Here is a 23,734-nt window from a genome sequence, read left to right as displayed (position 1 = left end):
GGGGGAAAGGGAGGAAAGAAGGAAGGAAAAGAGTAAAAGTCATAATCATAAATATTATCTAGATAGTTATTTTCAAACTTTAGTCTGCATAAGAATAACACCTAAGAAATCTGCTCAACCCAACCCCTAATTCTAACTCATTAGCTCTAGGATGATTCCAACAAACACCGTAGATGATCCTGATGCAAGTTAATTCACGGCCTCTAGAACTCCAGAACATTTCCAAAGCTGGTGGTACCCAGGGCTCTATGGTAAAATTAAAAATTAGTCTAAAATACATTGCTTTTGATAAGTTGGGGGAAAAGTTAATCATTTTTCTAAACAGTAGTGCTTCTCAGATCTTCAATATGTATTTGAATTCCCTTACGAGAGAAAATAATCATACCATATTTCCTAAAATTACTAGCCATGGAATCCTTTTTTGTTTTACCCACCCATATCCTCAAGAAGACTAAGACTTTCACACAAGAAAACTAGAGACAAAGAATAAGGTAAAAAGAAATGGACTAAATTAGAAAATTTAATAAAATTTTAATAAATAAAAAATTTAATAAAAGCCTCCTTTTATTTCTAGGCTGGAAGAGCAAACAAGTAAATTAGAAAAGTATGGGATCTTTCATCCTAAGTAATACTAAACTAGGGATTATACTAGGTATGAAATTTCCCCTCTGTATATAACTTCAAAGTTAAGATAAAAACACTGGTCCTAAAGATTGCTTTAAACGATAAAGAAAAAAATGTTTCATAAAAGGATAATCTTTGCTAGCATAGACACATGAAGTAAAAACTGCTCTTCTCTAAGATCACAGTAGCTGCAGATATTGGCATCGAAGTTACAGAAAACATATTAGAAATAGAAATAAGCAGCCTTACTTAAAGAATGAAAATTCTCTTCATTCATAAACCTAATATATTTGTGAGACCTTAAAGAATGTTTTAAACTAGGGGGAATTATAAATAAAACAATTTCAAGGTCATCAATTTAGAGCACTGAAAATCAACTATTTAAATTTATCTTAGAGACAATTTCCACATCTGTATCATCAATTTCAAATAAACCCATAACCCAAAACTGAATGAAATACTCTAGATGACTTCTCTTAAATAAGAGATCTTAAGTGATTAAATATGATTACTACAGATTAAAGAGATTTTTTTGAGAAAGTTGTTACTTTAATGAAAAAAGCAAAAACTTTCAAAATTAAATAGGCAACAAAACAAAGGATGACAACTAACCCTAAAAATATCTTTATTTCCTTCAGGGGGAGGCAGATTTTTTTGAAAAGAGTCTGATGTGAAAAAAATAAAAAATAAAAAATAAGAAAAAAAGAAAAAGAAAAGAGTCTGATGTGGTTCAAGGTAAAAAAATGCCTCCTCTAAGAATTTATAACTGCAAGCCAGCCTTCACAAGTCTGGGGCAGAAATTCACACCACTTGCATAATGGAAAAAGACACACACACCAAATTTATTTAAAATGGTCTTAGGTTGGTAGACTTCCCAGGTAATAACAAATATAAATGACCTCTGGAAGAAACTGCTTAAACTCTAATCTCAAAAAAATTTTAATTACAAACTAACAATCTCACAGAAAAACTAGAAAAGAGTGACATTTACATTTCCTAGAAGAGAAAATGCAACTTATCAAAATTTATAGCTATTCAAGGTTGTTAGTATTGAAGGAAATGCAAAATAAAATGATACACTGTTACATGTTTATCACATTTGAAAGCATTAAAATATTGGACACAATAAATTTGGGGGGCAACAGTTAGATTATTCATTGTTCTGAATGTAAACTGGTTTGGAACACACTGGAAATACCTAGCAAAACTGAAGATACACAACCCGAAAACTAAGCAAATAAACACCTTGATATATACCCTACCTCCTTGTTACCATGCTTCAGGAAACATTTTCAAAAATATTTAAAACAGAATTGTTTACAAAAGGAAAAAAGATAGAAACAAAACTGCCAATCTACAGAATATATAGTTTTTAATTTAAAAAAACACATATTAATGAATATAAATGAAGTATAACTACACAGACCATATGAGTCAGATTTATGAGTCAAATCAATATAATATTGGTTAAAGTATCAAATAACAAAAGGAAAAAGTCTGACTCCATTTGTACAACATTCAAAACCTGCAGAACTATGTATTACTTATGAATACACATATCTGGAGAGTAATTATTAAAAAAAGAAGAAGAAGAAGAAGAAGAGAATGACAAATATACAGTGGAGGATGAAGGTGACCTCTGTGCTAGATAGATGTAGTGTGACTATCAAGGATTCACATGGGACATCAAAGCCTTTGGTAATGTTCAATTTTTGAAGCAGGTCAATGGAGACAGTGGGTATTCATTATTATTATGCTTTAAGTTGAACACAGAAACCATAAATTCTCAGGTATGTATGCTGTCCTTCATAATGTAAAACAATAAACTCTTAAGAATGACCAATAGCAATATTCTGGTTTCTTCCTTTGACTTCTGAGTATTTGTTCACGCTTTGTCTTTCTCACCTCATAAATTCTGGCCTCAGAATTTTGTGATGACTATGATAAATGGGGAAAAAATTACCGTGTTTCTTATTGGAATCTTCTTGGGTTCTGGAGGCATATCCTGTGGAACAAATTTCACTGGTTCCTTAATCTGCCTCCTTGATCGTTTGGTCCCATCTGGTAAGGTTTCCATGGCCATGTCTGCTTCCATGTCACTGCTCCCTGCCTGGTCACATTCTGAACACTGCCTACATAAAAAAAATATATAAGTTCATACATTTATTTTTATCTTCTACCATTACTTATGGTTTCTATTAAAATAAAATTCAGGTATACGTGAAAAATATATAAAAATATACACAAGTATGTGTGACCACAGAATATACAATGACTACATACAGAAAAGCACATACACTTCTATAAGAAGGACAATAATAAATATAAAAAGCAATTCCACGTGTCCCTGTATCATAAACACACATGCAATAATGCTACATGTTTAAATGAACCAACATAAGAGATGCAGCACTGATGGCAGAGTCCAAAGCAATGGAAATCTCTCTCTCCGCCTGGAAACTGACAGCATTGGCAGAATCTGTTTGATGCAATTATTCTGGAATTCTGGATTCTACTAAAGGCTTATGACTTGCAAGGAAAGACTTGCAGAGGTAAACTGTCATTAATTTCCGTCATTTTCAGCTCTCAGCAGTCACAGCTACCCATTCTCCAACCAAGCCTCATGGCAGGCAGCTGTGCATATGCTCCTGCAGTAACTTACATACAGCTATTAGGAGCCACAATGGGCAAAACCAACCATGTCCTCCAAATATTGAGCCTGTATCTCTGCCTCTCTCTCTGTGTGTGTCTCTCATGAATAAATAAATAAAAATCTTTAAAAGAAAATAAAGCGTGTGAGAAATTAGACAGTCCTAGACATACAAAAAAGCTGGGGGAGTTTGATACCACCAGGCTCGTCCCACAAGAAATGTTCAAGAGAGTCTTGCACGGTGAAAAAAAAAGACACTAGACAGTAACTCAGAGTCCATTATGGAGAAATAAAGATCTCAACAAAGGTTAATACATGATCAATTATAAAAGCTAGTATTACTATTATAACAATGGATTGAAATTCCATTTCTTGTTTTTTACATGATGTAAGAGACTAATACATTTAAAAAAATACCTTAAAAGCTAATATTACTATAACTGTTTCTTAAGTCTACACTCATGTTGAAGAAGGATTTAAATAAGATATAGAGGGGTGCCTGGGTGGTTTAGTCAGTTAAGCAACTGACTCTTGATTTCAGCTCAAATCATGATCTCAGGGTCATAAGATCAGCCCTGCCATCAGACTCTGCAATGAGCATGGAGCCTACTTAAGATTCTCTCTTTCTCCTTCCCCCACCCTCTGCACTGGCTCACACTCCTCTCTTTTAAAAGCGCAAATAAATAAATAAGATACAGAAAGCATTTAGATGACTAATAAGCACATGAAAAGATGCTAAACATTATTAATCATTAGAAAAATGAAAATCAAAACCACAATGAGATACTACCTAGCATGCAACAGGATAACTATTATCAAAATAAAAACAGAAAATAGTGTTTGTAAGATATAGAGGAATTGGAAAACTGTGCACTGCTGATGGGAATGTAAAACAGTACAGCTGCTTTGGAAAGCAATATGGTGGTTCCTCAAAAAATTAAAAATAGAATTACCATATAATCCATTCTCAAAGAAATATCTGTATACCAAAGTTCATAACTGCATGGTTCACAACAGCTAATTATGGGAGCAACCCCAGTAACCACTAACATATAAATGGAGAAGTAAAATATGTACACATACAATGGACTATTATCCAGCTAAAAAAAAGAAAATTCTGCAATATGCCGTGACATGGATGAACTTGAAGACATTACTCTAAGTTAAAGAAGCCAGTCACTAAAAAGACAAATACTGTATGATTCCACTTACAGGAGGTACTTAAGGGTAGTTAAAATTAGAGACAGAAAGTAGAATGGTGGTTGCCAGGGACTGGAGGGGAGGAAGGAATGGGGAGTTACTTTTTAATATGTAGATAGCTTCAATTTTTACAAGATGAAAAATGCTATAGGGAAAGATTATTATTGTACTTAATACAATAATACTTATTAACGTATCTAATACCACTGAACTATACCACTTAAAAATGATTAAGATGGGGGACACCTGGGTGGCTCAGCAGTTGAGCACCTGCCTTCGGTACAGGGCATGATCCTGGAGTCCCAAGATTGAGTCTTGTATCGGGCTCCCTGCATGAAGCCTGCTTCTCTGCCTATGTCTCTGCCTCTCTCTGTGTCTCTCATGAATAAATAAATAAAATCTTAAAAAAAAAAGATTAAGATGGTATATTTTATATAATGCATATTTCACCACAATAAAATGTTTGGACATTAGAATTAAACACTGAAACTTCAGTCTGACTGTCCAACAGAACTTTATGTTAGAATAATCCATAACTGCAGTAGCCAATGCAGCAGCCACTAGCTATATATAGCTATGGAGCACTTATAACATGTTTAATATGACTGAGGAACCGATTTTTAAATTTTAATTTTAATCAATTTAAATTCAAGTAGTCACACATACCTAGTGGCTAACACAGCAAAAGTCTACAAAAAGATTTTTAAGGGATCCCTGGGTGGCGCAGCGGTTTGGCGCCTGCCTTTGACCCAGGGCGCGATCCTGGAGACCCGGGATTGAATCCCACGTCAGGCTCCCGGTGCATGGAGCCTGTTTCTCCCTCTGCCTGTGTCTCTGCCTCTCTCTCTCTCTCTCTCTCTCTCCGTGACTATCATAAATAAATAAAAAATTAAAAAAATAAAAAATAAAAAAATAAAGAAAAGATTTTTAAAATCTTGATTTTGCCAATTATAAATGCCCATTTAAAAATTCATGAGAAACTGTTAAAAGCAAAGTTTTTTTATACATTTTCTGCAAATTTAACCAACTGAGCCACCCAGGGACCCCATTTTCTGCAAATTTAAAAGAATGATCAGAAAATAATTCTTTAAAAGTCTAACTTATAGTGCTATCTTTATAAAAATGGTCACAATAGATAAAATGATGTTTGATATTTAGTTTACGTATAAGTACCCTTAGTTTATATCAGTATCCTTGAATGCATCTTAGAATTCTCTCACCAAGCATTGTCAAAAATTTCTTGTCATTTTTAGTCATACTGCATCAAAATTCACAATTCTATCTCCTTAATACAGTAAATATTATCAAACTAATATTTATTAAGTGACAGCTTTAAATTTTGAACTCCAGTAACAGAGTTAAATACAACATGCCATTGTGTTACTAAGGCATATACATTAATTGCTAAAATGCAAACTAGTGTTTAAGGCTTTAATTTTAATATCTAAAAATTTTGATTCATTTAAGCAAAATTGATGAGTAAAAATTTTAACACTAAAAAAATGACCAATGAGGAAAACACAAGGAAGTAATTTATCGTGTGTTACTTAAAACTTTTTATATGTCTATTACTAGAACAACCAAGTACTTTATTTCTTGGATTCATAGACTGTCATCAAAATTTAAATACAGGGGCGCCTGGGTGACTGGGTCAGTTGAGTGTCCAACTCTTGGTTTTAGCCTAGGTTGTGATCTTATAGGCAGTGAGATGGAGCCCATGTTGGGCTCTGCTCTCAATGAGGAATCTGCTTGAAAATTCTTTCCCTCTGCCCTTCCCCCTCCTCTGCTTGCACACTCTCTTCTCTAAATATATATATATATATATAAATCTTTTTTTATATATAAATTTTGTATTGGTGTTCAATTTGTCAACATATAGAATAACACCCAGTGCTCATCCTGTCAAGTGCCCACCTCAGTGCCTGTCACCCAGTCTTCCCCACCCCCTGCCCACCTCCCCTTCCACCACCCTTAGTTCGTTTCCCAGAGTTAGGAGTCTTTCATGTTCTGTACAAATCTTTTTTTAAAAAAATTAAAATACAAATAAAGTGTAATATACCAAATTGCTACTGTTTGTCCCATATGAAGGATTAAAATTAGCATGAGAAGTAAACACCTAGCCGTATTCCTAATCGAAAATAATGAGTATATTTTGAAACAATCTATTGGCAATCCTAAATTGTGAAAACCCCACAAATGTTAGATATTGTTAGTGAATAATAACAAATACAACAAACATCAAAACAGAAATGCCAATAGAAAGATATCAAATTGGGGCAGAGGGGCGGGGGTTGGGAAAAAAAAAAAGATATCAAATTGTATCACAGAAAAGGAACAATTCCTTGTCTTTACAGATCATAACCTTAATATTATCATCATTTCTATCAGTTGAAGTAAAATGTAATATTTCTTAGTTCTAATTCATTTTTTTAAAAGATTTTATTAATTTATTTAACAGAGAGATCGCACACAAGAAGGGGGAGTGGCAGAGGGAGAGGGAGAAGCAGGCTCCCTGCTGAGCAAGGAGCCAAATGTTGGGCTCAATCCTAGGACTCTTGGGATCATGACCTGAGCCAAAGGCAGATGCTTAACAGACTGAGGCACCCAGTCGCTCCCAGTTCCAATTCATTTGGGATATAGAAACAAGTATCTTTTTAGGAATTATTGTTTTGGCTTTTTTTTTTTCACTGATTTTTTCTTTCCTTTTGTTTCTCATTTTGTAACAATAACCCTTGTCATGATATTCTCTAATTTCTCATGTTCATTCTCATCCCCACCAAAAGTAATATAATACATTTAGGTGACAGTAGAATTGTTATTCCCTAAACTCCACAAAACACTGAACAAGCAAAAAATCCAAACAAAATGTTACCAACAATACAGAAATGCATCTATTTGTTTCAAAACAACTGCCATGTGACAGTTACAGTACAAAGTCCATACAGATGGGACACACTACTTAAAACTTTTTCAACAATCTATTAAGTACTCTAGTCTCTATCTTTTATGTGTCATTTAAGATATCAAGAAGCATCTTTATTACATTAATCAGTACACAAGGTGCTAGGCATAATAATTTAGGATAAAGCTATGGCTTGTTCAATTCAGTAGGATTAAATAATGTTTAGGGGTAAAGTCAAAAATATCTTTCCTAATGTGGCTTCACCTGGCTTCTTCTAATAACCCACTAAGCTGCTATCCTGTATATTTAATCTTGTGTATTTTTTACTTAACATAGGCTACTAAGGGAACAGAATCCTATTAACTTATAATTATCACACAAAATGTTAAAAATAATCTTAAGTAATCAAAATATTCAATTAATTAAAAAGGAATTTTTAAAGTATTAGTAATAAAAATTCTCATCAGGAACTTATGCAAAAGATGTTTTTCTCATTTGCTATACCTTCTTCATCTCCTACACCATACACTGCATCTTATGTGCACAAGCAGGTTTAAAGTTTTTCAATTGCTAAAGAAAAACAATTCCATTGCATAATAATGCTAAGACAAGGAGGAATACTAATTCAGTTTATAGAAAATTTTACCTGCATATGTTAGAGAAAAAAAGGATTTTATGAATCCTTAAATGTAATAAATTCAATGATACTATATCTCTCAAATATTATACATAATTCATGTTTTGCTTTTTTTTCTTTATAGATTACTTCTTTCAGTCTTCAAAGATTCCATAGCAGTCTGGTTTTTTTCTTCCTTATCTCTAAGTTTTTTCCATGTTTTCCCTCTTTTTAAAGGAAAATCTTCATAGGTCCCCATATAAAACGTAATTAGCGAAATACAATCAAAACCACAATGAGATATCATCTCAAACCCATTAGAATGGCTGTCATCAAAAAGACAAGAAATAACAATTGTTGGAGAAGATGCGGAAAAAAGGGAATGCTCATACGCTGTTGGCAGGAAATGTGCAGCCACTATGAAAACTACCATGAAAGTTCTTCAAAAAAATTAAAAATAGGGCACACCTGCGTGGCTTAGTTGGTTGGGCATCTGACTCTTAGTTTTGGCTTGGGTCATGATCTCTGGGTCATGGGTTCAGCTCCAAGTCAGGCTCTGAGCTCAGCACAGAGTCTGATTGGGATTCCATCTCTCCCTCTACCCCTCCATCCACTTGCGTCTCTCTCTCTCTAAAATAAATAAATCTTATAAAACAAAAAGATTAAAAATAGAACTACCATATGATCCAACAATTCCACTTCTGAGTATACATCCAAAGGAAACAAAAATCACTTGCTTGAAAAGATATCTATACCCCCATGTTCATGCATCATTATTTATAATAGCAAAAACATGGAAATATCCTGTGTCTATCAATGAATTAATAAAGAAAATGTGGTATAGATATATAATGGAATATTATTCAGCCATAGAAAGAAGGAAATACTAGCCATCTGCAACAGCATGGATGGACCTCGAAGGACTTATGCTAAACAAGTCAAAAGTAAATATTCAATGATCTCACTTATATGTGGAGTATTTTTTTAACCCACAAATTTATAAATAATATAGAATAGAAACTGGTGGTGGCCAGAGGCCAGGGTGGGGGAGGTGGAGGGTGGATGGGTGGTGATGCAAAAGGGGTGAAGGTGATCAAAAGTTATGAACTTCCAGTTAAAACATAAATATGTCCTTAAAAATAAATAAATAATTTAAAAAGGGAGGGGTACCTGGGTGCCTCAGTCAGTTAAGCACCCAATTCTTGATTTCAGCTCAAGTCATGATCTCAGGGTTGTGAGATGGGAGCTCCAAATCAGGCTCTGCACTGGGCGTGGAGCCTGCTTAAGTTTCTCTCTCTCTTCCTCTCCCTCTGCCCCTTCTCCCACTCTCTCTCTCAAAAATAAAGAAGAAAATAAATAAATCCTGGGGATGTACCACACAACACGGTGACTATAGTTAATAATACTGTATAGTGTACTTGAAAGTTGTTAAGAGAATTCTTAAAGATTTTATTTATCTGAGAGAGAAAGAGAGAATGCAAGCAAGGGTGCGCTGTGCTTGTGCCATAGGAGTGGCACAAGCAAGCCAAGTCCACACTGAGTGTAGAGCCATACCTGGGGCTCCATCCCAGGACCTGAAATCATGACCTGAATGAAATCAAGAGTTGGCCACTTAACCAACTAAGCCACCCAGGCTTCCCTACGAGACTAGATCTTAAAAGTCCTTATTATAAGAAAAAAAAAAAAAAACATTTAACTATGGGTTGCTATGGATGTTAACTAAACTTACTGTGATAATCATTTCACAATAGATACATTTATCAAATCATTATGTTTTACACCTAAAAGTAATACAAGGTTATGTGTCAATTATGTCCCAATAAAATGAAAGAGTTCATGGAGGAAGGGGAGAATAAATTATTAAGAAAAACAGGGGAAGAAACTTGTAAATTATTTACTAAAGGATTTGTGCTATAGATTTTCTTTTATCTTAAAAGAATAAACCAAGGTATTTCCAAAGAATAAAGGAATAATAAATATCACTCAATTATCTGTCAAATAATACTCTTCAAATTGTGGTTTTTTTCAGAATATTCTCTAATTTGAAAAGGCAAGACAAATTCTGATCAGATGGGTGATGGAAACATAAGAATTCTCAAAAATTAAAGGAATTATTTCTTATTTGAGCTACTCTAATAAACCAAACCCTTACTATTTACTTATACACTATCAAGCTTGTCTTAGAACAATGTAAGGCAGTGTGCAACATCATATATTAAAAATAAACAAACCAAAATAACATAAACTAAGAAAAAATACAGTTCAAACAAGAGGAGTAAGTACAAGCAAAATGAAGCCTAGATTATACCTTCACTAGCCTATCCCTTGCCAAATTTCTCACACACCTAGCATTCTAATCTGATTTGCCCATTTTTTTAAAAAGATTCTATGTATTTATTCATGAAAGACAGAGACAGAAAGAGAAGCAGAGACATAGGCAGAGGGAGAAGCAGGTTCCATGCAGGGGGCCCAATGCGGGACTCGATCCCAGGACCCAGGATCATGCCTTGAGCTGAAGGCAGACACTCAACCATGAGCCACCCAGATGTCCCTGATTTGCCCATTCTTAATTCAACCTAAGAAGTCCCTGGATTTTTCCCTCTCCTGCTCTTGGACTGAGAACTATTGAAGAAAAATTAATCACATTTATTAAACTAATTTACCAAACATTCTTGGCATATAGCCTCAGCAAGTCATCCATGATTTTTTTTTTCCATAGTAAGTACTGGAAACTATGTCCTATCTTCTTAAGCCCCCATCACCATCCCACCCTTTCCACAAACTACTTCCATTTCACTGAAAAGTCAGAGCTTGTCTGATGTGAACTTACTCAACCTCCCTACTCTCCATCAATAACTACTTCTGCATCTTTATTCTTTCCTGTCTCATATCTTTCCTGTCATGTTTTATATCAGTCTAAAATAAGCAGTAAACTATTATGGTATAGATGAAACAGAAAGCATCCAGATCTCAAACCAGTATCTCCCAAAAGCAGTGCTGATACTGGGGAGAAAAAAAAAAGGCTGGACAGGAGGTGCTTAGAATGTTCTATCAAGCAGAACATGCACATAGCATAAAGACAGCAAAAGGAGTAACTGGTGACATTCAGAAATGTGTACCAGTAGGCTCTGTATAAATATAAGCCAATAACAGTCCCAGTCAAGAGATAAGGATCCAGGAGCCCTTTCCCTCAGAGGAAAGGACCTTTCTAAGATCTCTTTTCCTAAGAAAAAGACTGGGAAGTACTAAATGGAAACTAAGCAGAGGTTAGGCAGTGGTGTGCTAGTAAATATCTAACACCTAACCATCTATGGGAAAAAGTTGTGTAGCATTTGCCAATTTCTGCAGTATGACTACTACTAACCATAATCAATTTCAAATTACCAACATGGCATCAGAGAATGCAGAATGGGGAAAAGATCCATAGTAGCACACCATTACACAGTTTTTCTACCATACATATATAATAGACTTAGGCAAAGAGCACAGGTAATATAAAATAATTGGGAAGTGAAATTGCTTTAGTATTTATTCTCTTTAACTTCAAAAATAAGCTGAAAATGTTAAAAAGCAAAAAGTGTCTCTCACATTTGAGATACACTAAAGAAAACTATAATTCTATAAAACTTACTCTAAAACTAATATATTCAATTAACTGCTAAGCAAAACTAAGTTGATTTGAGAGGTCAAAAGAATTCTAATCAAGATACTGAAGACTTCACTTTGCCACTTTGCCTGTGTCTCTGCCTTTCTCTCTCTCGCTCGCTCTCTCTACTATTACTAATGTAATACACATGCTAATGAAAAAAATTTAGAAACGTATGCCAAATGTTTCTAGATTTGCAAAAAACAGTTAAATATAACTAACACAAACAAAAAATACCAAAAGTAAAGCTTTGGTGAAACTAATTAAAAATGTTAAATTGCAAATAAAAGTATGAATATGGAGGCAAATTCCTGATAAAGTAAAAATTCCTATCTCAAAAAAAGCTATTACAGGTTTATTCATATATTATAGTAAATATTTATGACTAAAGTGCTCTCATCGCAAATAAAGAAAATGAAAACTATGTGAAGTCATGGATATGTTAATTAGCTTGATTACGGTGATTAACTTCACAATGTATATAGATATATCAAATCATTAAGTTGTATACCGTAAGTATATATAATTTTTAATTGTCAATTATACTTCAACAAAATTAGAAAAATATTTATAAAAATATCAATTAAAAATGTCCTAAGAACTTTACTATGAAGCAATACAATGTAACACTTCATCTTACACTGTTGAAACAGAGAGCAAACTAGTTCTAACATTAAAATCTCTTTCATTTTACTTACCAATAACTGTTCTTGGTCTTTCTTGGCATTCTCGTAAGAGGAGGGTCCAGACATCCCAGGTGATAATGGAGTTTACAGGTATCACACAATAAAAGAAGATGTTGATCATGGTTCTTCTTACAAATTCCACAACTTTGAATAAAGGCAGCAAATAAAGCATTAGAATATTAATTATCTTAGTGAGACAGTTATTCATAATATATTTTTTAAATTTCAAAATATCACCTTAACTTAAGATTTCTTCTGTTAAATCAAACGTTTTTTCATAACACGCCCTTTTATAACATCAATACTAGTTCTAAATACTATTAGTTCTAAATATTTTTGAGGCTACAAAAATAGCCAGATCTAGTATAAATATTGCTCTGGAGTCAAACCTCTCAGAGAAAGGCATATCTAAGATAGTATTCTCAACATCATCACTATCTTAATTTCAATTATCACTTAAAACTCATTTAATATTAACTTAATTTTTCTCTGAATTATTAAACAAAAAACTTTTCCAAATTTTACTTCTTTAAAACTACAAAAAAAAATTCAGTTTATTTTCTACCATTAATTATAAACCTTCCAAAGAATCTTGAACATGTAAACAAGCTACATTTATAAATAAGTATCTTTTCAAAATCTGACTTTGAGTCTTAAAAATATACCAATTGATATTTATTACAAAGAATGGGGCATTTTACTATTATCGTTACTGCTACTTGATTTTTGTTTGTTTTCAAGGAATCCAATTTTTCTTGTGCAAAAGGCAACTTAACTACTCCTGAGGGCACAAGGACCATGCCCTAAAAATCTAGGAGTTTTTATATTAGGAACATAAAGAGTGAAGGAAAAGTTGTTGAGAATCTTTAAGAGCCATCCATCCATGTCCAAAAACAATGATATTTGAGTTTTTAAATTATCCTAGAAAAAAAAATCACATAAATTCAACAACAACAACTAGTACTTGGTCTCAATATTGCTCAGAGTAAAAAAGGAAAATCACTTACATACTTTTGAAACAAAAATGAACTGTATTGATAAGTCATAAGCACTGTGATATAAGTGATGGTCCCAAATGAACCAATTTTGTTTGGAAAAACTGGACTGAGAATGTACTAGTCTTCATGCTGTACACTGAAATACTAGCAGGCTTTTCCAACTATTCCAGGAAGTCATTTAGTATTACATATTGGAGGGAGCTTCCAACTAAGAATGGAAAGTAATTAGAGATTGATATTGTTGCTACTTCTGAGAAAGGAAGAAGTTGTGGGAAGAATACTTGTGTATTTACATAGCATATATAGGTATGCATGTGAATATACACACTTGTGTGTGTGTATATACATACATGCGCATATATATATATATACATACACACACACATACTAGCATCTTCTAACTTTCTCCACTTAACATGATCAATTACATTAAAAAAGATCCTACCCTATTCATATATGGAAAGAAGTCTTGGCTATGTAAAATTATTATATAATGGTGAACACTATAAACTCTTGAGACATAAAAGTAAAAAACAAAAATACTTCTGGAAATAAAATTATTATAACTAAGCACAGAAAAAAAATATGGACAGATTTAAATCAAGAAATTATCTTTATTATCCACCACTGTACAAAAAGGCAGTAATTGAGACTGTATGATACCTATCACTACCTAAAAACACATGCAAAGCTCAAAATTCATTAAAATATCAGTGCACATTAATATGATATATTAATTATTTAAGAACATGATCATCTACATTATTTAAAGTCAGTTTTCAATTTCCCAAAGAAGACTGACTGTTCACTTTCCACAGAAGTTTTGGATATATATTTCCACCTATTTAAAGGATATAAGTAATTTATCTTATTATTAAAAGAGGAGCAAAATCTCTTCTGTCATTCAACCTAAAAAGCATCTTTAATGAAGATATTCATAAAATGAATTTCAAATGCATTTAATGTAAGTTCTGGCATGGACTAATTCATTCACAACTATTTGAAGCATCTTGTTATTAAAGGTATGAGTTTAAAAATATACATTATCAATCTGTTATCATTTTATTACTTGCCTATAAAGTACTGCAGGAAGAATAGATGCCTTTTGTGTGCCTCCTTCTTTTTTACTTGGTTTTCTTTCCTTGGGTGCTCGCAAAATTGCCGGTATGTTCAACTTCTATTGATTTGAACAAATGCAGTTTATTTTGTTTTAAAGAAAAAATATAAAGCAATATTCTCCTCTATTTGCCACTCAAGTTAACTAAGTATGCTAGAATTGTGAGGGAGAAATGTTTTACCAGCTATTACACCAGCAAAAAGAATTAAAATGAGTTTCTGTCTTGCAGTTATTTCCATTAGAAACCCATAATTACATACTTCAATCAATTTTCAGTGAAATACTAAAACATCATGAAAATTAAACTTCTACTTTAGCTTTTAAAAGTGAAAGACAAGGACAAGCATTTAAGAGCTTAAAAAAACACACACACAATACACTTGACAAAAAGAATATTGAAGCCGTTTATTTTCCTTAACATCCCAGCTACATTGGTGCTCCATAGGTTAATTAGAAAAATTATCTTATTGGACCAAACTCTCCACAAAGTGAATGAGATTCTTTCTGGTTTTCTACTAATCTGTAGTATGCTGGCTTCTGAGACAGCAACCATCTATCAAACTCATTTCTCAGTGGCCCGGTGGGCCGGCATCTGTTCCACCAACTAGAAATAAGTGTCATGCAAGTGGTACAAATGAATTCTACTTCTGTGTTATTTTGCATTTGCACAAGGAAATTTGTGAACTTCTGTTAAAAGTCATTTAATAAATAAAAATGCCCTTTTATGGTAGATAATGTTTTACACTAAGTAGGAGATTCTTATGAGACTATCTTGCAAATCAAGCCAAAAGATAATGCTGGCTTGGCAAATAAACTAATCATAGTCTTATACTCAATGTTAAATTATGTTCTCTAAATATAAAATGCCATAATCTTCCAAAAATCCATCAACAATCTATCAATAGGAAGAAGGGTCAATTCATCATAGGTGACTCCTCATTGTCACCTCTTAAATTGTTATTCATTATAACACAAGCCACATACTTCCTCTCCACAAAAGTAAGTACCTTCAAAGCTGGCATACCACAATACTTATCAGTATGTTATTACTTTCTAAAATATTAACTCTACACAAATTGTATGATAAACTTGACCTTTTATAAACTTCTGAAACAAGTACAATGAAAAAATATCTCCTTTGATAACCCTCCTTCACAAATAAGACTATTTTCATTGTGAAAGGACTACAGTGAGTCTCCATCATCCTTTTAAAATGAAACTATTATTTGAATAAATTTTTAATTTATGAATTATATACACAGTATTCCATTCAAAGAAATCTACTTGGCAAATGATTCTTCTTTTTAACACCAAGAACATTAACAGGCTAAAAATGTTCAAGTAGTAATTTCTTCATTACTACAATGACATCTACTGAAGGTGAGAAACTACACTTTAACATTAAAGTTTCAAAACCCATTATCTCTTACATAGCTCAAAACCAAATCAACACAAAAACGAATCTCTCTAGTTTGCCTTTTAAATTTTACATCTGGAAAAAAAGAACAAAATGTAATGAATGCAAGAACAGGATAGGAAAAAAAAATCTAAATGCTAAATTAGAGATAAGAAAAATCTGGTCGGATTAACTCATGCTTCAAATCTTAAGTTCACCACAAATGACAGGTCAATCAGTTAGAGCCAATGAAAAAATTTTGCAAATAAGATAGCTGTTGACACAACCAAATTAAGCTACAGGTTCTCAGCAGGCGCTTCCAATGCTCTAGATGTATTTCAGGCATTTATCATTACCCCAGAGGATTAGTTGGCCCTGATTAATCAGACAAAATTTTTTAGTTAGAAAAGTTGTATCAGAAATCTGGTCTTTGAAAACAATAAAGAAAATAAGCATAGGAAATAGCAATTGGAAAGAAACTAACCTGCCCTGTGATTCTGCCTAGTAAGGCCCATATTCCTTGCCCTTCACTTCGAAGTTTTCCATTCAGGTTTTGTAGTTCTTCTAAAGATTCACATAGCTACAATGTAAATAAACCAAATTAGTAAACCATTAAAATATAAAGTTAAACATGGGAAAATTTAAATAATTTATCAATAAGTATCCAAGAGTATTTGTATTGATAGTCCATATTTTTAATATATTTAAGTCACAATACCCTGAGATAAGGCTATCCAATTTTTAGTAAGTGGCTTCAATAAGATTTAAGCATTTTGTTTTTTGTTAGCATTTTTCCTGATAATATCTATATTTATCATTCCATTATAAGTTTTCTACATAATTTCATACACATTCTGCTAATTAATCCTTGAGTCTATCAAGATGCATTTCCACTATTTTCCCAATGAGAAAATTAAGGATCATAGATGGTCTGTGACTTAGCCAAGATCATACAATGAGCAAGAATCCCCAGGTCTTCTGAAATATAATACCAGTACTCTTTTTCTTTTACTACAGTATGGCTGATATTGGAAATGTACCTCTTATTAATTTTTTATCATTTAAAACATTCTCTAAAAATAAGTCAATGTCAGTTTTATATGCTTGTGTTACTTATTGCCTAAAATTTTAGCCACCTTTGCTTTTATAGGGTATTTCTTTTGATCTCCCTCATTATTACAAATGAAGAGATAGAATGGAAATTTAAATTGGGACTTCATCAAGATAAGAAGCTTCTGCACAGCAAAAGAAACAGTCAACAAAACTAAAAGACAACCTACAGAATGGGAGAAGATATTTGCAAATGACCTATACGTACTGGTATCCAAGATCTATAAAGAACTGATTAAACTCAACAGCAAAGAAACAAACAATCCAATCATGAAATGGGAAAAAGACATGAACAGAAATCTCACAGAGGAAGACCTACACATGGCCAACAAGCATATGAGAAAATGCTCCGCATCACTTGCCATCAGGGAAATACAAATCAAAACTACAGTGCGATACCACCTCACACCAGTGAGAGTGGGGAAAATTAACAAGACAGGAAACAACAAATGTTGGAGAGGATGTGGAGAAAGGGGAACCCTCTTGCACTGTTGGTGGGAATGGGAACTGGTACAGCCACTCTGGAAAACTGTGTGGAGGTTCCTCAAAGAGTTAAAAATAGACCTGCCCTATGACCCAGCAATTGCACTATTGGGGATTTACCCCAAAGATTCAGATGCAATGAAACGCCGGGACACCTGCACCCCGATGTTTCTAGCAGCAATGTCCACAATAGCCAAACTGTGGAAGGAGCCTCGGTGTCCATCGAAAGATGAATGGATAAAGATGTGGTTTATGTATACAATGGAATATTACTCAGCAATTAGAAACGACAAATACCCACCATTTGCTTTGACGTGGGTGGAACTGGAGGGTATTATGCTGAGTGAAGTAAGTCAATCAGAGAGGGACAAACATTATATGGTCTCATTCATTTGGGGAATATAAAAAATAGTGAAAGGGAATAAAGGGGAAAGGAGAGAAAATGAGTGGGAAATATCAGAGAGGGTGACAGAACACGAGAGACTTCTAACTCTGGGAAACGAACAAGGGGTGGTGGAAAGGGAGGTGGGCGGGGGGTTGAGGTAACTGGGTGACGGGCACTGAGGGGATCACTTGATGGGATGAGTACCGGGTGTTATGTTATATGTTGGCAAATTAAACTCCAATAAAAATAAATTTAAAATAAATAAATAATAGGTATTTTTCTTAAAAGTTACATTACAAAACAATTCAAGATAAAAACAGTCATTTAAAGGAAGTTTCTAAGTTTTGTATAAATTTAGAAAGAGAAGTTCTATGGTACACTAGTTAGGAACAAGGAATGCTTGGCCTCAAACCCCAATTCTATGACTTGAGTCTGGGCAAACAACTTCACCCCTTTTGGATTATATTAGTTTTCTCCTCTAAAAATGGGAGCAATAATTATAGCTCATATCCTAAAAATGAAGTGAGAGGTGCCTGGTAGGTTCAATCAGTTAAGCATTGCCTTTAGGTCAGGTCATAATCCTGGAGTCCTGGGATCAAGTCCCACATTAGGCTCTCTGCTCAACAGGGAGTCTGCTTCTCCCTCTGTTCCTCACCCTGCTTTTGCTCTTACCTCACCTCTCAAGTAAATAAATTAAATATTTTTTTTAAAAAATTTTAAATAAAACTGAAGTGAAAATTATGAGTTAATATATGTAACATATTCAAAACTGTATCTGGCACATAAGAAACACTTAGTGTACTGCTGATATTGAAGACAATAAGAGCAGGAATTGTAGAGAAGAGTCTAAAAACTCCTTAAGAATTTCAAAATGAGACAGAAATAGAAATTCTCTAAAATCACAAATGACATCATCAATAGAGCATTATTTTGATTAGCTAACTTACCTTATTATATTCCACATGGAGCTTTTCCTGTTCATTCTCTAATTTATCCTTTATATTCTTTTGTTCAGCCATATTTTCCTGAATTTGAATCATGCGCATATTTCTCTCTATTTAAATTAAATATCCAATTTTACTTTAGTAGAAAATAAAAGCTGACATACAAAACACACAAAAGAAGCTAGCCATAAAGATGATGACATGGATAATCTTACATTGTTTACAGTACTTTTAACCCTATTCACAAATACATAAAATCAGCATTTTATAACAACACACAACTTACTAGGAAAATAAACATGCTAATTTTACTTAACATATGTAATAATAAATTTCAAAAACTGACAGACTATCAAACATTTTCAATACCACTTTGCTCACTGACAATGTGCATATATTAGTGTCTATACTGACCAAAGTAATAATTCACAAAATCAGCAGTGAGAGCAGGTTGCTTATGCTTTCTCCTTCCATCCACACTAGAACTAGTATCTGAATTGTCCACTGGAAAGATATCTGTACTGATCCCCATTAGCTCTGCTTTCCGCATCAGTTTACGAATGGCTGAAGCACTGCTAGTGAGTGGTCTGGGCAATTTTTCCCTTGGAACCCAGGCCTGGGGTCTGGTAGATCGAGCTAGTTCTGCTTTGGCACGATACTGCTGAAGCCGGGCATTGATCCTTGCCTATAAAAGAAATGCATACAAATTTTAAAAATATTAACATCTAACATATTCCTTATGATTTCTACTTGCATGCTTAGAGAAAGTAAAGATAACCAGAATTTCCTATATCAAGGCAAATTATATCTATGCACAGTAATTAAGATATACTGTATTATTCTTGGGTTACAATAAAGTAGGTCTACCCCTAGTAACTCTTCTATGTCCTAATCTATGATCAGAGTTGTCAGAAACTAATTTGATTAAACTGAAGTTTCTCTTCTCAGTAACTGTTAAGTCTCTATGAATTCACTTAATTTACATAGAAATACATTCTAAAAGATGGACAAACTGATCAGATCCTTTACATAAATATTGAAACAGACTGAAAAAATATGGTCAACCCACTGCACTGATAGAATAATTTCCTCTAAGCCACATTTTTCAATGTATTTGGAAATATGCTTCATAAAAGGCTGCTCTGTTTACTAGATGAGGAGTACTCATCAGCTACAAAATACATTCACCATTTACCGTAATGACAATCTACTTCCTAGGTAACTAAGCAAATTTCATAATTATACTTCACATATCATTGGCATGCACACACGAGATCTGAAATCCATAACCTTGAAAGAAAAAACACGAATTTGGGCATAAATTCCATACCTGTGCTTCTGGTGACAGTTGCTTCTCCCTCTCTTGCAAAGACATTTTACAATAGGACTGTAGAGCCAAGTAGTTTTTTCTCTTCCACTTTCTGTCTAACCTATCTGCATGCTGCTTACAATAAGCAAAAAATGGATCTGCTATATCCTATACCAAAAAACAGAAGGAGGGGAGTGAACATTTTTACTCCAACAAGTAATAAACAACCTAAGAGAAAATATTTCCTTTTTGAAGAATCTCCTACAGTGTTGATTATTTCTAAAATAAATTACAAAAGTAATTTTTACCCATAATGATAAAAATTGCTGCTTTGAAACTTATCTTGTATATCAACTTCAAATTAACACTTTTTCCCTTAAATTTAAAGGGCCTTAGAAATTTAAAAATACTGAAATCAAATCTTACATATTGTATTTAGCTAACTTGTGCACCTAAAAAAAAATAATAATCACCATTTAATATTTTTTTTTAATTTTTTAAATTTTTATTTATTTATGATAGTCACACACACACACACACACACACACACACAGATATATACACACACAGAGATATATATACACACACAGATATATACACACACAGAGAGAGGCAGAGACATAGGCAGAGGGAGAAGCAGGCTCCATGCACCGGGAGCCCGACGTGGGATTCGATCCCGGGTCTCCAGGATCGCGCCCTGGGCCAAAGGCAGGCGCTAAACCGCTGCGCCACCCAGGGATCCCAATAATCACCATTTAAAACAAAAAGATTTTAATACTCTTGGATTGAAGCCATCATTAAATATTATGCATACACAGATTAATAATACAAGACAATATATCCAGAAAACATAGGACTAGCAACCACAGATAAGTGGAACATTGTTAACTGGTTAGCAATGCAGGAACATATTCAACCCAAGATAAAAATGGATTAAGAAAGCCAGACCTGTCAATTGAACACATTAGGTATCACCTTTAATACACTTCAAATGGAAAACACAGCTCTCTCACAGCCATCTCTCAAAATACTAACCTAATGGGTACATTTTTTATTCATAAAAAGTAGGGAGAAAGAAGAGAAAAGAAAAGAAAGAAATGAAAAAGAGAAAGAAAGAAAAAAAGAGAAAACTTACTCTATCAAAACCAAAAATAATTTGTAAATAAATATTTAACCAAAACATGTAATCTACATTCATTCTTTAGATCTGCTCTAAGGTGGGGTGGCGTGGGTGGCCCACTAGTTGAGTATCTGCCTTTGGCTCGGGTTGTGATCCCGAAATTCTGGGATCAAGTTCCACATTGTGCTCCCTGCAAGGAACCTGCTTCTCCCTCTGCCTCTGTCTCTGCCTTTCTCTGTGTGTCTCTCATTAATAAACAAATAAAAGCTTTAAAAAATTAAAAAATTAAAAAATTTTAAAAAATAAAAATTAAAAAAAAATCTGTCCTAAGGAAGAGAAATAAAGATAAGCTCTCTGAACAGTTTTTATATAAGTTATGTTAAGGTGGGGTCTTACAACCCAAAGAGAGATGATGACCCTAAAAAAGAAGCAAATTAGAAAGAAAAGAAAGGGAAATAATAACAATAACAGCAACAACAACAATATAAATGTAAGGTATCAGTAACATAAAAAAATACATTATTCAATTCTGTAGTGTGATATCCACAGATGTCACAATACAGTACTGTGAATAACATTATACAATTGGAAATACAAAAGCCTGAGCATAGATCTTGGGCCAGCTCCAAAATTTACTGGTTTTGCAGCTTTGAACAAGTTGCTACGCATCTCTGAGTCTCTTAACTCATTTGTAAAATGGATTTAATAATAATAACTTCATATAATTTTACCTTTTTTTTCTTTTTTTTCTTTTAATTACTTCATATAATTTTAAAAGTAAAGTAACAAAAATGTAGGTAGGAGATTGTATTAACACACATATACATACACACAGTCATTTCTCATGACATGTTCTAAATCTTGGTGACAAAAGATGATAAACAAAAATAAAGATTAGGGACGCCTGGTGGCTCAGCAGTTGAGTGTCTGCCTTCAGCTCAGGGCGTGATCCTGGGCTTCTGGTATCAAGTCCCACATTGGGATCCTTGCATGGAGCCTCCTTCTCCCTCTGCCTATGTCTCTGCCTCTCTCTGTGTCTCTCATGAAAAAATAAATAAATTTTTTTTTTTATTTTTTTTTTTATTTATGATAGTCACAGAGAGAGAGAGAGGCAGAGACACAGGCGGAGGGAGAAGCAGGCTCCATGCACCGGGAGCCCGATGTGGGATTCGATCCCGGGTCTCCAGGATCGCGCCCTGGGCCAAAGGCAGGCGCCAAACCGCTGTGCCACCCAGGGATCCCTAAATAAAAATTTTTTTAAAAAAAGAAAGAAAATCAAGATTATATTGAAACTTAGACAAAATGCCCAAATCTAGAGAAATGTTTTATTGTTTCAAAGTAGGTAAGGTTGAAACTGAATTATCAGAGATAGGATTCATGCTTGCATAGGTGAGTTAGGCATTAGGAACAAGATTCTGAATTAGGAAAAAGACCAGTCATCTCAGGTCTGAAAGATATCTGAAAAGGAACAAGGAACCTAGGTAATTTTTTAAATTAATTAATTTGGGATTAGAGGACAATAAGCCTAATTATAAAGCTAGAATGACCAAGGGATTAATATTGCTCAGTAATGAACAGATATACTGAGCAAATCTTAACTATGACAGAAAACACTGTCTTCCAGTATCTATTCTCCCCATCCTCCCCTTAGAAGAACCCTCTGAGTTTTTACTGGGTAATAGCAACACCTTCCTAGATATCTCTGCTCCAGCTTCCTTGAACTTAGATATATGGCTATGTGGTAAATTCTGGACAATGAGATGGATAAAAATTCCAGACTATGCCCTTGAAAGAAAGCTGCATATCTTCTCTCTCCTCCTTCCAATGGATGGAACTCAGTCAAAATAAACTATCTCTGACATGTAAGAAAGTGCAACAGACTAAGGGAAGCTGAGATAACAAGTAAAATCCTTAGAACCAAAACTCCTCTGAATATCAAATCAGTCTAGAATCTTATGTTAGAGCTGATTCAACTTCTTCCTTGTTTAAACCACTAAATTATTTGGTTTTCTTAAACCAGCTGAAATAGTGTCCTAATTAATATATTAGTTAACTTGGAATATCCTTTTAAACTCCTTAGAGAAACTGAGCTTTCAAGATCCATTCCCAATGGAAAAGGGACAGGTAAAAACATTCATCTGAAAGTCTACTATGTGCCAGGCATTTACATTCTATCTCATTTATTCTATATCACTACCACTTGAGATGAGTTCTATCATTTTAATATCAATTTTATGGATAGAAAACTGAAAATGAGAGATACATTGCTGACCCAATATCTGTGGCTAATGAGTAAGATCTCACTTTTTTAACCACTAGCTGACCAATGAGATTCACTTAAGGAGGTCTCTAAATAGAGATAAATAAAGCCCAACTCTGGGAGATTCTGATCAGGAAGTCTAAGGCAAAGGTTTTAAATGAGAATGCTTTGAGGGGCAGCCCTGGTGGCTCAGCGTTTTAGCGCCACCTTCAGCCAAGGGCCTGATCCTGGAGACTCAATCTGATCCTGGAGACCCGGAATCGAGTCCCACGTCAGGCTCCAGGCATG

General features: G+C 33.8%; 1 protein-coding gene across 6 annotated transcripts in view; it reads right to left on the bottom strand.

Annotated features, from left to right (window-relative positions):
• Positions 1-23,734, bottom strand: part of PHF14 (PHD finger protein 14) — a 236,322-nt gene that overhangs the window by 135,927 nt on the left and 76,661 nt on the right. For all 6 annotated transcript variants that reach the window (XM_041728062.1, XM_041728064.1, XM_041728067.1 and 3 more), the window contains 7 exons: positions 20,088-20,234; positions 19,172-19,442; positions 18,761-18,867; positions 16,320-16,415; positions 14,396-14,499; positions 12,337-12,468; positions 2,588-2,756 (listed from right to left, as the gene is read on the bottom strand). In XM_041728062.1, the coding sequence (XP_041583996.1) occupies positions 2,588-2,756; positions 12,337-12,468; positions 14,396-14,499; positions 16,320-16,415; positions 18,761-18,867; positions 19,172-19,442; positions 20,088-20,234 (1,026 nt within the window). The remainder of the gene's footprint in view (positions 1-2,587; positions 2,757-12,336; positions 12,469-14,395; positions 14,500-16,319; positions 16,416-18,760; positions 18,868-19,171; positions 19,443-20,087; positions 20,235-23,734) is intronic.

The sequence above is a fragment of the Vulpes lagopus genome, chromosome 13, assembly GCF_018345385.1.
Source record: "Vulpes lagopus strain Blue_001 chromosome 13, ASM1834538v1, whole genome shotgun sequence".
Lineage (NCBI taxonomy): Eukaryota > Metazoa > Chordata > Mammalia > Carnivora > Canidae > Vulpes > Vulpes lagopus.
Note: the sequence above shows the minus strand (reverse complement) of the source record. Positions and strands in the feature narration are given on the sequence as shown.